This window comes from Crassostrea angulata, chromosome 6 (assembly GCF_025612915.1).
Source record: "Crassostrea angulata isolate pt1a10 chromosome 6, ASM2561291v2, whole genome shotgun sequence".
NCBI lineage: Eukaryota > Metazoa > Mollusca > Bivalvia > Ostreida > Ostreidae > Magallana > Magallana angulata.
Genome location: NC_069116.1, coordinates 14642113 through 14656616, shown reverse-complemented (window position 1 = coordinate 14656616; position 14504 = coordinate 14642113). Strand labels below are relative to the sequence as shown.

General features: G+C 32.5%; 1 protein-coding gene across 1 annotated transcript; it reads left to right on the top strand.

The window, feature by feature from the left end:
- Window positions 1-834: 834 nt before the first annotated feature.
- Window positions 835-9231, top strand: LOC128189199 (uncharacterized). Its single transcript, XM_052860708.1, has 6 exons — window positions 835-1435; window positions 1824-2027; window positions 3542-3657; window positions 3834-5476; window positions 6286-6453; window positions 8935-9231. The coding sequence occupies exons 2-6, from the start codon at window positions 1838-1840 to the stop codon at window positions 9128-9130; spliced, it is 2313 nt and encodes a 770-aa protein (XP_052716668.1). The 5' UTR covers window positions 835-1435; window positions 1824-1837; the 3' UTR covers window positions 9131-9231.
- Window positions 9232-14504: the final 5273 nt, after the last annotated feature.

Here is a 14504-nt window from a genome sequence, read left to right as displayed (position 1 = left end):
ATGATACACAAATGTCTGTATTTTGTGTTTTATGAGGCATAATTTGGTCTCAATCGATATTTTGTGTTTTGTCAGTCTTTTATGACAGATCTTTAACTTGGTGACCATAGATACAATTTTCTTTCTGTTTGACATTTACCAATATTTATCAATAAAATTAAGAAATTACCTCATTCATTGATTCAGAATGTTTTAAACTGTAACATCTTTTAACTGTTATTTTCTCTCGCCAGTACCATTTGACTATGAAGGCCACGGAAAGAATATTTACAGAAGAAGACGACATGTCCTTTGTAAAACAAAGTCCTCATCCAAATCCCTGTCAGGAAATTTCCAGTAAAGATTGCATCCTGCATTGGATTTCAAATTAATGAACAAATCAAGTGTATTACAATGCCAAGTAGCTGCATTAATGCAGTTATTTGACGTCAACTCAAGATAATTTCTTGACGTCAACATCACGAGTTTGAATTTGACATTTGTCCGCGTTCTAAAGGGTTGACGGTTGTTATCTATATGAGCAAGAATAATGATTATAGAGCATCGAAAATGGTAAGGTCATGTTATCTACACATACGATAAATCCTATAGAAAGTTGAATCGCAGTGTTAGGAGATTCAATATTTAAAATTGACAAATACTACTGTATAGTATACGAAGAAACTTTTTTTCAGAATTTGAAATAATTTAAAAAGCAAAAAAAAATAAAATATATGTATATAGCATGTTTCTACATCTAATTTAATTGAACATTGTTATGTTTTAAAATGTCAATGATTTGTTATTATTAAATATGCATTGATTTAATTCATTAATCAACAGCTTCTCATTTGATGATTAAAAAATGACAACACACCAATAAGGTACGTTTTACAGCATGTAGAGAAAACGAAACATTTTAATATAGGGAACTGTCAAACTGCTGACGACGAGCGATTCACATGTAAAAGCGACGGTAAATTTACAGGTAATTATTATTCCTATAAATGTGATGTAGAAAAAATGTTGGTAATTATAACACATGACTTATGGAACACATATAGAAAACAAAAATGCGATGAAATATCAGAACTCTTCCTAGAAAATAAATTATTAACGTTCACACTTTTCGCCACAAAACTGTATTCTGTAAAAGATTGCTATTGTGCCAATCGTCGCCACTAATTGCAAAAAACGTGCCACTAACGTCAAACCCTTGTTTGTGATAATTGTTTAGTTCTCTACACCAAGGTCTTTGGGTGTGATTTGGCGCAGCGTTGACAAGAATCGTGTGTGAGGTCCAGCTCCAGCGACTGGTGTGTCTGCGAAGAGTATCGGCGGGAATGTCTTTGTGACCTGTCACACCGCGAGTCTTTGCATACAATCTGTTCTGGGGGTGGCAAATGTTCTGAAAAAAAAGACGTGTGGGATTGCAATTACCACTATCCATCTGAAGGTATTTTGAATCTTTAGTAGGCCTATATTTTTTAAATCATGAAATGTTTTGTTAACACCAAATGATTTTTGTATTAAGTTTTATTTTACTTTTAATATTACTATAATAGCACAATCTTTCAAAATCCGTCTTTGAATATTGTTTCTCGCTTCTTTAAAAATCAATGACTGGTTGATAAAAAAAAAAGATCTTACTCGTGGAAACAAGTGAGAAAATGAATATATGTTTGTCCATGCACCAAGAAACGGGAGGAAATGTTCAATGAATACCCAGGTATAGTTATTGATTCTTTATTAATATATATAGATACAACCTACAGCTAACATAGTACTGCATATATAAATCGGGATTGAATTAATATCTTCGCCATTTTCCTCTCTACCCCTAGGGAAGGAGTGTTCTATGAATTCAAACAACAATGTTAAATTCACGACCGTAGGGCAAAAACTATTGAAGGAACCAATATGGATAGGAATGGTAGTAGTGTTCATTTTGTTGATCATCTTTGGAATATGCTATGTCATCAAGAAAAGGTGTGCGAAGTATACAGTTTGCTGTAAGGATATGAAAGCTATACTTCGAGAAAGAGAGGGTATGTAAATGTTAATATCTGTACACCATCACATTTTAATGATGATGATGGTCCAAGATCTGGTAGCATTTCTTGATAGCACTATGAATGATTATATTTTATCAATAGTAAAAAGCACGTAAAATCAAATCAAAGCATTTTCGATTGTTACATGTATATACTTTTATAATATAGTTTTTTTTAGTTTATCTGACACTTGGTAATCTTTAGCGTTCGTTTTAACAGACATCGTTTATTTAAAAAAAACTCGCATATTTTACTCCGTTTTATACTATTAACAGTATAAATTGTAGGTTTAAATTGATTTTACAATACATTATTCATTGAAATATGAAAATAAGGTTATTTACAAGTACGTTCCCTAAAAATGCCATTGGACTTGATATTTCTCCCTAAAACTTCATTTGGATCTGATCTTTCTGTGTCTTACGAGCGTACGGACTGATGTTTATATAAAGATAAAAATCTCTTTAAACTACTTATGTTAAACTTAAATACCAGTGAACCAGGTATTAAAATCTGCAACAAAAGGAAAAATATTATATTTGTATTGTTCTTTTGAAATAGTTTTGGTAACATGCATCCCAAAGATGCTTAGGCTCTCCGACGTAGAGGCAAAGATATTGGGTGGGGCTTTATTGAAAGAAGTAATCTTCGCTACGATGCAGACATGTGCATATAATGACTTTCGATCGATGTGTCTCAAAAGCTTATTTAAGGTTATGTAACAAACCGTACAACTGAAATAGTTTTTCCACAGGGCACATCTATCGATTACAAAAAAGTTTTAATTAAGGTGGTATAGGGCACGTCTATATTGTGACGTATTATTTATCGAAATAAACGATACTATCAAATGTAATTTTATAAATAGTTTCTTTGCCAAAACTGTTATCTAACAGAGTAACGCAATGGGTTAGATGTTTCATTTGGAATCTGTGAGTTATGAGTTTGAATCCCGCTGGGGATTTTAATATGATTTTTACCTTTGCAAAAAAATTTAAAGCATATTTTTTGTTAAATATTGCGAAATTTGAAAATTCTAAGTAGGTGAAAGTATTTTAATTATAATGTACTGTAATCCACATTATGGCCCATACCACCATAAGAGATACCATGCTTCATTTAAGTGTATAACGCTCTAAAAATGAAAGAGTGTAAAATAATGTAAATGTATATTGTTATTGTCGCATTTAGGGAAATACTTCAATCAAACTGATAAATTTTATTATATATAAAGATGAAACAATGTTATGTTAGCAAAATGGCATGAGGGGTTTAAATAAAATCAGAACAATATATATATATATATATATATATATATATATATATATATATATATATATATATATATATTATATATATATATATATATATATATATATATATATATATATATATATATATATATATATATATATATATATATGTATTGGCGTAACGCATTTCATTTAGTTATATTACTATGAATCACACTATGAATGTCAGCAACTCACGAAGAGATTTTTTTGTAGACGAAATTCCAGCTCACTGTAATAACCCAATATCAAACTCGCCGAACCTGAGCCCGCGGGTTTCTGTCGAGGTCATCAGCGAGTCTTCTGACCCTTCACCTTCTTTTCTAAACCGAGTAAGGTTTTCGTTTCTCTCTCTCTCTCTCTCTCTCTCTCGTTTTGTACTGCAATTTGTTCACTGACACCTGAGTACTGTTTAATAATCTTCTAAAAGCAGCTTTTCACTTACAAAAAAAAACTAATACCTTTCATTGAGGATAGGTTCATAAGTTGATATTTATTCGACTTGTAGAAGAAAATTGTAGTTGAAATTGCCAGGGACACTTCAACAGCTACTCCAAAACCAATAACACCAACATTAGATTTGACAAACAGGGAGGCAGCAGCAAAGCTTTTTGCGTCATATGATAAACAATTAACTTTCCCGTTTGGCACTCAGAGCCCTGTCAATAAACACTCAATGCAGCTTCACCCTGTAGGGGGCCTCAAGTCAGGGGTCCTTGAGTTTAATACCCAAGAAAAAGAAGAAAATTCATTCAACCGGTTTGTGCTTAGGTCTCCGCCTTTACCATCTGAGTATCGAAAATTGAAGTACAGTCAAACAACTTCGGTTTTCGATGCGAAAAGTGATCGTCACGTTGAAGAGGCCTCCTCTCAGATCACACGATCAAAGTCGCTCACACCTGGAATCTTGAGAGAAACGGGCCAGTCTCCGGTTATTCTTAAAATAAACGACGAAAACGCCAAAGACGCCATTGGAGACGATAAAGACCATTCGTTGGCTGTACCTAGAGAAAACACAATCAGAAGGTCGTCTTTTACGGATATGAAAGCTGAAGACAAACGCAGACTTTTCTCAAAATGCAAGAGTTCTTATCCTGAAAAGAGCATCGTCCCTTCTCCAAACATACAGCGTTCAAATAGTAACCGCGAGGTACTGGTTGTATCACAGAGTGATAACTGTAGTTCTGATGTTTTCAATAGAAACTCCTTAGACGTCAATGTCCCGTATTCTGCGTCACTGACAGACACTTATAATGCACCTACGAATACGATGACCTTTTCGAACTCTAAAACATTCGATAGAACGTGTTTTCTCCCAAGAAATTCCACAGCATCGGCTCAAATTATGAAAAATAGAAGGGCTAAATCCACACGAAAATGCAAGTATTACATTCGAATTGTGAAAAATACTATCCCCAAAAAACATGCCCGTTCACGTTCTAGAGATTCGTCGTTTGAATGTTCATGTGGCTCTGGAAATGCTCTAAATAATTTAGAATCGGGGAAAAGAAAACAGAGGAAAAGAATAAGGAAGAGAGTAGAAATCACGGATTCAAGCAGTGACAAAGAGGATTTTTATTCCTTGCAGAAAACAAACAACAGAAACTTGAATTTTAGATATCTAAAGAAGTGCATGGTAGATGGACAAACTCAAACAAATGGAGAGCAAGAGACACCAGAGTTTTTAATTTCAAAAACGTTACATTCGCATTCCAGTAGACCTAGTTTAAAAAATAATGAAAATTTTCATAAAGTTGGCGATATTAACGCATTGTATTACAAAGACAAAACCCATAATCTCTCCAGCTCAAATCAAAGTGAGAGTGACGAAATCATTGTTATGGAATATGTGAGAGATCGAGGAAATCTCGGTGTTCTTACGACAGATACAGACACCGGATTTTCATCATCGTCGAAAAGTCTGTATGCATCACCGTGGAAAGATGACGGTAAAGTGTCTGTGTATTCAGGGAACATTTTCACTAGACCAAAACCCCCCGATGGATATATTCCAAAACACAGCATTAGGTCCACAAACTCTGTTAACAGTTACAAGGTGAAAGACTCTGCCTACGAAACAAGTCAGTCCTCCATGGATACAATGTCATTCGAGAGGTCTCATGAGAGAGCATATGAGAAATTCAATAAAAGGTATTTTTTAAAATATAAAATCATATAAATACTCAGTATTTTTTTGGGAGTTGATTTTAATCAACTCTCCTATGCAGTTACTTCGACAAACCGAAAGCGAAACAGTGTTTGAACCTCAGCACAAATCATTGCTGCTGACAAGACTTAGTTCTTGAAAATAATTGAGAAATTCGATGTAATGTATGCTAAAGAATTGTTTTTCAAGGAAACTTATTTATAAATACCTTGTAAATAGTCCGATTTTAAATGGTACGAACAATTTAGATATTTTTGTATTCGGATGTATTCCTACGCCAGAGTTCAATATAGTCTCGTTCAACTCGACGCTCGGCTGTCTCCGGAAATCCTTGTCGGAGAATTACGGTGTCAGCAGAGCTTTTGGTTGAACGAGACTAGAGTTCAATATTGCTTGGATCCATACAATTTTCGAGAAATATTTCTATTACTGATACATAGTTTGATTGAATTAATTTTATCTTTAAATATTATTTAACATGATTCATATGGGGGTTTCTCGACATACTTGTCGAAAAAGTCCAAAAATTTATATTATAAAAATGTGCGTAATTCAAATTAGAAACTACATGTACTTGTCATGCAAAATAATATATCATTGATTTTTAAATAAAAAACATCAACAAAATCAACTCCCGTCAATTCTTCAGTACTTTGATCATTATTGTTAACTCAAGGTCTCCCAGATTTTAGGGAGTAAGTTTTTGAGGGGTTTTTTTGTGTCTCGATTTTTCTTAATCATTACCACTGAATTTTGATAAGACTTACATGAATACAATATATTATTGATGTAGACATGATGAGAGACGAATAACAAATCAGCTTGAACAAGTTTCTTTCAAGCTAATGATGCTACGAAATAGAGATTACCCAACAAAGGAACTCTCGGTTGACAGCACCTCGTTCGCGATGTCTGACGACGATTTACCGAATGTAGAAGTTGACTCAAAGAATTCAGGAAGGTGAGTACCAGACCTAAGAAGATGGGGGATAAGAGAGTGTAAATGCTTATTTGGTTTAGTCATAAAATACAATTTCAAATTTATTTGTTTCCAATTAAATCTGTTTGATGAAGTTATAATACAAGTTTGCAATAGCACAATTACTAACTATATTCAGTTTTGAATATTAAACAAACGATACGAAAACAAAAACATTGCCTTATTTTTTTTGTGGTATCGAACCCTGTACCTATAAAGCCTAGTACAGTAAGGTAACCAATTGTTTTACCACGTTTTTGTTGATTGATATCAGTTCGTTTCCCATTAACTTTCTTATGAATGTGACAAAATTATTGAGCACATACCCACGTTATAATAGAAAAGGCACTGAAGTTCTAAAAAAATTGACAATATTTGGAGGTTTGATATGCTTACACCAGTTTAAATCAATATATTCCAAGTATTGAACATATTTAAAGGTTACAAATCGATGTTTTGTTAAATATAAATTGTTTTGAATGGTTTTTAAAACAATTATCAGATTTGCTGATATCGATATTTTAATTTTTCAGTATCGTATCCGTCCTTATGCAGGCATTTTACACGTTTTATTAACTCATCTTCAAAATTTCAAATAGCTCTTCATCCGAATCCGACGCTGCTTAAATGTCAAGACAATAGATTTCGTCGATTGTAGGTTGAGTCTAAGCAGCCATTATGAATATATTCTCCATTTCTTGTGTTTTCAGGTCATCTAAAAAGTATTAAAATGGTCGCAAATCTATTGCTTTCTAAATAAAATCTTTTCTTCCTTAATCAGTGAAAGAATTATTTTGACGGTATACATGTACATATTCTTCCACTTTTAACAAATGAGAGTTTTATTATTTCCTAAGTTTCTGTATTCTTTGATGTTTTGTTTGTTTTCTAATGTACATGACCATGCCATTTCATCTTAAAGAGGCATGCTCACGATTAAAGCTGAAAGTTTCAAATTTTATTTTTGGGAGTTGATTTTATTGAACTTTCCTATGCAGTTACTCTGGCAAACCGAAAGTGAAACATTGTTTGGACCTAAGCACAAATCATCTCCGCTGACAACACTTAGATCTTGAAAATGATGAAGATGATAAAAATTCGGTGTAGTGTATGCTTAACCATTGTTTTTTGTTTTTGTATTTTTCTTTCAAGGAAACGTTTTAATAGTTTATAAATACCTAGAAAATGGTCAGATTTTAAATAGTACGATATTTTTGTAGTCGTATGTATTCCTACGTCGGAGTTCAATAATTATAGTATCGTTCAACCAGATGCTCTGCTGTTTCCGTATATCTCCGACAAGCAGAGGGTCTCGCTTGGTAGTCGGAGATAAACGGAGACAGCCGAGCGTCTCCTTGAACGAGACTAGAGTTCAATTTCGCTTGGATTCCGACATGTGTACAATTTTTAGAAATATTTCGATTACTAATACATAGATTGATGGAATTAATTCTATCTTTAAATATTATACAACATGATTCATATGGGGTTTTCTCGAAACTCTTGTCGGAAAAGTTCGAGAATTCATATTATAAAAACGTGCGTACTTCAAATACAGATTAGAAACTACTTGCCATGCAAAATAACATATATTAATAATAATCGATAAAATCAACTCCCGTCAGTACCTCAGTGCTTTGATTTCTGTACGATTTACTAAGGTATTCTAGTGCACTGTGGCCAGCCAAAACTTGAGAGTGCAGATTACTTTATTCTGCTATGTTTTTGTTATCAAAGTTGTGCATACGAGGATAAGCTTCATGTATCATTAAGTTTTCTTCTTAAATAATTGAAGCGAACACAGTTGAACAATAAATAGTCTTCATCAATTTTAAATTTGTTTTCTTTTTTACTATTCAGCAACATATAGGTAACAACAGCATGTCACATTTACATAAAAAAAAAATTGGGAGGTGTGTATTTTGTATAGCTTGGCAACTAACGTTCAATGTTTGGAAGACCATTTGAAATGCCTTAATTTAGCATTGGTTTGTAGACAGTAAAACCGGAAAGTTTGAACATTTTCAGCTTTTATCGTGATCATGTAAGCAATTTTCAGAATAAGAAAATTTATAATTTGTATGACTGTTTGATATCTGAGAGAGGTCTAACAATGATATTCAAATAATGAGTTATGTTTGTGTAGTCCTGCTAAGACAGTTTATTGTCAAGTTGTGTTGCACAGTGATCTATAATTAAGGCTAGAGAAAACCTGAAAAGCTCAAATTGGTAATGGTATCATGATGGCATTGTACACGTTTCACTTTATGTTCCCAGTCATCCTTCGTCCTTTTCGAAAATCAGTTAAATACGGAACAGACGATGACAATAGCAATTTATGACATTCAAGCAATACTAGTAAATGGGGTTATGAAAGCAGTTGGTAGTGGCAAGATATGTAAAACAAAGGTGGAAGAGATATGGCAGCATTATGAAAAAATATTTTGATTTGTGTATTTTTAGAAGACCAAGTTATCCTGGAATCATTAACAAAGCATTTACACTAGAACATGTGTCTGAAGAAGGAGACATTGTATACACACCGGAACAGACCTCGCTTACTGACCAACAGGGAACCCTGGATGCCTCGTGGGCAATTCAACCAAACTCAACTCCGGCACACAACGAAGAAATAGAGATGGTTGAATACTTGGTTTGATTTAAAATTATTTTTATACATTTCTTTTTCATATCTTTGTTAAGTTTTATATGACCGTTCTTGTTTGTGAATTAACTGTTGAGAATTAAAGTACAGAAATTCCATAATTTAGCTTATTCATGTTAGACTTTGTATTTATTTATCATTGATGCAAAGTAATATATATATATATATATATATATATATATATATATATATATATATATATATATATATATATATATATATATATACAGTCACAGTGCCCGGTAATATATATTAAAATAAAAAAAATTAACAACACTAATCGCAAAACGTAAGCGCTTTCATTTCTTCCTCTGACGGCTTACGTTTTGCGATTAGTGTTGTTAATATATATATATATATATATATATATATATATATATATATATATATATATATATATATATATATATATATATATATTGAACCCCTTTTGAAACAATCTTGATTTTAAGTATTAATAGAACTGTCCAAAAATTTGCGTAAATGCGATATTGATGATAGTAATTAACCTTGACCTTGGTCGATAACCTCAAAGCAGGTAACTGACCTACCCTCAGGTCAAAGGTAACCTTTGAGTTAAGTATGAACCTCTGATATTTTTATCATTAAGGCGGAATGCAACACCTAAACCTTATTTTATGGTTCGTTAAAATATCATATCTGAAACATGATTTCGTTGTTCAAAGAACGATATTTGGAAATGTTTAGTATTTTAATGAGAAAATGAAAAATCTGTTTTGGTTAATATAGCATTCCACCTTAAGTTATAATATGACAAAAATTGGACACAGTTAAATGGACGGACTAACAGAGAATTTTACATAATGTCTCCATTATTGCCTGTCCTAATGTCTTAGTCTTGTGACCATGTTGTTGCAAAACCTTTTTAGGCCAATTCCATAAAGTTGAAAAACACGTGTAGAATAAAATATGTCCGATCATAATTATATCAATACCAAATACAAACTGATATCTTTCTATCATTGAAGATTCATTATGTAGCTCATTTGAACTTGTTCGGAAAAGATGATATCTAAAGAAAGATAGAGTATCATTGCAATTCCAATCCCTTGCCTCCATACTTTCACGCTTTGTTTGTGGGTGTATGAAAATTTTTCATATGTCTGGAAGACAGTTTACAGACTTAGAAAATTTTTGGGTTATTTTGAATGTAGAAAAAAAGATATCGTCTGGCACTTTTTTCATGAAGCATATGTACAGAGTTATGAAACTTAAACTCGGTTGAATATTTCAGTGTTAGTTCACAAATATTGGAAACTAAATAAGTCTAGCATAACTTTTTATTGTATTTTTGAGCTCCCTAGAATATACACCAGCGTGTTAGAGCGCGTGACCTGACTTACGTCATTGGAAAAGTAGTAGTAATTCGTGGCGGTTTGTAATATTCATCTAAATGTAGTTTGGGGTAGGTTTTTTAAGGTCTTCCGTTTCCAACGGAAGACCTTATAGTGATTGTAATGTTTCTTATTATTATTATTATTATTATTATTATTTTTTTTTGTCCGTTTTTTGTCCGCAAGATTTCTCAGAGATGGCTGGATGGATTTTCTTGAAATTTTCAGGACTGACAGAAAATTATAATATCTCCAGGCGTTTTTTTCATTTTTTCAAAATTCACTTCCTGTCGTCCGTTTCCTGTCCCGCGACAAAAAGGTATGGACAATGAGATCTCAGAAACGATAAAGACTTGAACATCCAAACTTTGAGGGATGATAGACCTATAGTTGTAGATGTGTTTAAACTATTTTGTTTTGTTCGTCGTAACTTCCGGTCGTCACCGGAAGCTCTTCAAAAATTATGCTTTTACGCATTTAATATATTTCTCGGAGAATTGAAATATAAGTATAAATGCTTACATATGTCATCTATCCGATGATTAATAAACATAAAAATTCTACTTCCGGTGAGATATCTCAAATATCTCATGAAGCCTTTTTTAAAGTAAATGTTTGAACCCCGAGATCTCAGAAACTGTAAGTGATCAAAACACGAAACTTACAGGGATGATAGACATTTGATAGAAGATGTGTTTAACCGTTTTTATTTGGTTGACCGTCACTTCCGGTCCACACAGGAAGAGTTCAAACAAATCAGGTTTTTTAAAAGTTTAACTCGATTTTTCAGAGATGCATGGATGGATTTTCTTGAAATTTATAGGACTGATAGAGAACGAAAATATCTCTAGGCATTTTTTTCATTTTTTCAAAATTCCCTTCCTGTCGTCCGTTTCCTGTCCCGCGATAAAAAGCTATGGACAATGAGATCTCAGAAACGATAAAGACTTGAACATCCAAACTTTGAGGGATGATAGACCTATAGCTGTAGATGTGTTTAAACTATTTTGTTTTGTTCGTTGTAACTTCCGGTCGTCACCGGAAGCACTTCAAAAATTATGTTTTTACGCATTTTATTTGTTTAACACTGAAATGATATAAAGGTATAAACGCTTTCATATGTCATCTATCCGATGATTAATAAACAAAAAAAATTACTTCCGGTGAGATATCTCAAATATCTCAGGTAGTCTTTTTAAAACAAATATTATGACAACGAAGTCTCATAAACTGTAAGTGACCAAGACACAAAACTTACACGGATGATAGACATTTGATAGAAGATGTGTTTAACCGTTTTTATTTTGTCAACCGTCACTTCCGGTCCACACCGGAAGAGTTCAAACAATTCATGTTGTTTAAGAGATTTACTGCTTCTGTTTGACAAAGTAAGACAAATTGATAGTCAATTAAGTCCTGTTGTCTAATGGTTATGAAATACTGAGAGAAGCAATGTCTTACAGTTAAATTGATACATGTATATCAAAACGGAAGACCTTTTTGTTGCTTTTGCAACAAGAGTCTAGTTTGTTTTAATTTTTGTTAGGTAGTCTTACTGGGGTCAACACGATTTGCGCGTAGTTATTGACAGATTTTCCAATGTAGCATGTTGATGTGGTTATATAATCAATTGAAATATTTTAGTTTATAAGTGTCCGTCAAATAAACTGTAAGGGGCCTACATTATTTATATTCTTAGGTAATAACATTTATTTTTTTTTTTAAAGAAATATGAATTCCAGAGTTTGTACTACATACATATAAATACCGTAATTGGTCAGTAATATTGATACTTTATATAATCGCGAAAGCATATCATGCTGACTATCGCGCAATTCTATGTTTCTTACAAATTGAGCATCAACTTTGTTGGTACTGTCACAGTTGGGAAAAAATGGCAACTTTTCTTTTGTGGTCGTAAATGGGAAATTAGGGTTGTAGTCACTGCGAAAAAAAAACCCTACACAACGCAGTCACGTATTTTTTTTTCTGTAATGGTTGTCTCTATTAGCTCCCTTATATATATCAAACATTTGCTTATATAGACACTTTCTCTTCTGTAACGATCATCATGGAGTTGCATAGATTGATAAGCCAAAAAGTTTATATTACCGTCCGTTGGTTTAAATATTTTTTATATTGCTAAACATATAAATACCTCAAAATAGTTTACGAAGAATCTATAGAGTATAAAATAAACATAAAAATATTAACATCATAATATATTGTAAGTTTTAGATTGATAACGATGAACATTAAATACAAAAGACGAATAGTGCTATAAATAACAACTGTATGCTCTTATAGTTGATATTAGTATATACTGTCCTTGTTCACAATGTGAAATCGTGGTTTTAGGATAAACTATCCTTCAAACGGTTCTTTGTGCGGATCAATACAGCTTTCTTTTCTTCATATCAAGACTTCTTTTCTTGATATAAAAAAACTTTTTGTATCGATTGAAGAATCGTCGATAATTGTGACTGACTTGTTAACTAGACCCCTGGCTGTACTCTGTCTAAATGGAAATAAAGATACCTGTGTCGATGGACGGAACTTCAGATGTTCTCGCTTGCTTAAAAATATTATTCTAAAACATACATGTAGATATAAAATGCCATAAAGTCTTATGGATGACAAGCATAAGGTATATCTACATACGTATAAAAACAGAATTGATCAGACATAATGATTGTGAAGCGCTGTATTTCATTAAGAGCTTAACGAGAACTGAAGCGACGAACTTCATGCTTAGTTAATTATATCGTAATGACGGTACCTCGTTTCGTAATTACGAGATCATTTTTTGTAATAATAGAGAGCTTAAGCATTTGAACGTGTACGTGTACGAGTACGTGTAAATGGGGGAATTCCCTAATTTAATGTGTAATACGTCATAATATCTGCATGCCGCGTAATTCTACAAGTTGTACAAAACGTGTAAAATCAAAAGTACACGGGGGTGTAAACTTGTAGCATTTTTCAAAAGAAATACATACCTTGTGTATATCAAAAGTTGTTTTATGTAAAGCAGACGATAGGTTAATGACGACTGTGCTTTTGGTTTCATCAAATTCATTGAATTATTTCATGAACAGTGAGAGTAAATTGAACATGAACATTGAACATTCTAATTATTTTTCACGTTTATTTTAGTGTAAACATACCTGTAGTTCTACACGTACCCGTAGACGTACACGGTCAAATGCTTAGCCTTCTAATGAGACAATTTAAACTCGTATTTACATGATCTTTTCTCGTAATTATGAGAAAATTAACTCTTAATTATAAGACAAATGATTTATGTTCAATGACACTATTCGTCTTTCGTAATTAAAAAAAACAAAAACCCACATACATTTGTAAAAACTTTTCTAAACCTCACAGTAACGGGGGTTTATTTAGCGAGTACAATTTTTCATTGATCAAACTGAAAGGATTTTGACCATTCTTTAGAAATAAGAGAGAAAAGAGAAAATTCCTAGTGGAAGTAAATGTTTTTTTGTTTGTTAGTTATCTTAGGTGAAGATACATGATTAAAATGTTTGAATCTGCTGACTAATAATAATGTGTTGTCATGCCTATAGGTAATTGGTTCCCTCAAGTATCTGTTTACATGCGTTTTATAGGTACATACACTTCCGACTTCTTTCAAATATCATTCTTTTTTCTCCGCTGTTCTTCGAGCAAACACTATTATATTACTATGATCATTACAAACAGTGGCGAAATTCCATACCATATTTTCCGGGATAAAATCAACAAGAGGCCCATGATCCTCATCGCTCAACTGAGCAACAATAGACTTTATAGAATCAGCTTTATGAAATCATTACCAAAATATACATGTAGGGGCAATGAATAAGTAAAACAGATCCTGTATTTAAAGAATTTCAAATTCTACAGATTTTTTTATGTTGAGCATTTTTGTAACAAGTTGATTTCAAACATTTATCACATATTTAAAAGCACTGCCATTCTCAAAAATATCATAAACAACTGTTCATATATAT

Bases quoted from the DNA above. Each gene is read 5' to 3' on its own strand.
- LOC128189199 (XM_052860708.1), top strand. From the start codon at position 1,838: ATGAATTCAAACAACAATGTTAAATTCACGACCGTAGGGCAAAAACTA. The intron at 2,028-3,541 runs GTATGTAAATGT...ATTTTTTTGTAG, and splicing joins TATACTTCGAGAAAGAGAGG to ACGAAATTCCAGCTCACTGT. The intron at 5,477-6,285 runs GTATTTTTTAAA...TTATTGATGTAG, and splicing joins TATGAGAAATTCAATAAAAG to ACATGATGAGAGACGAATAA.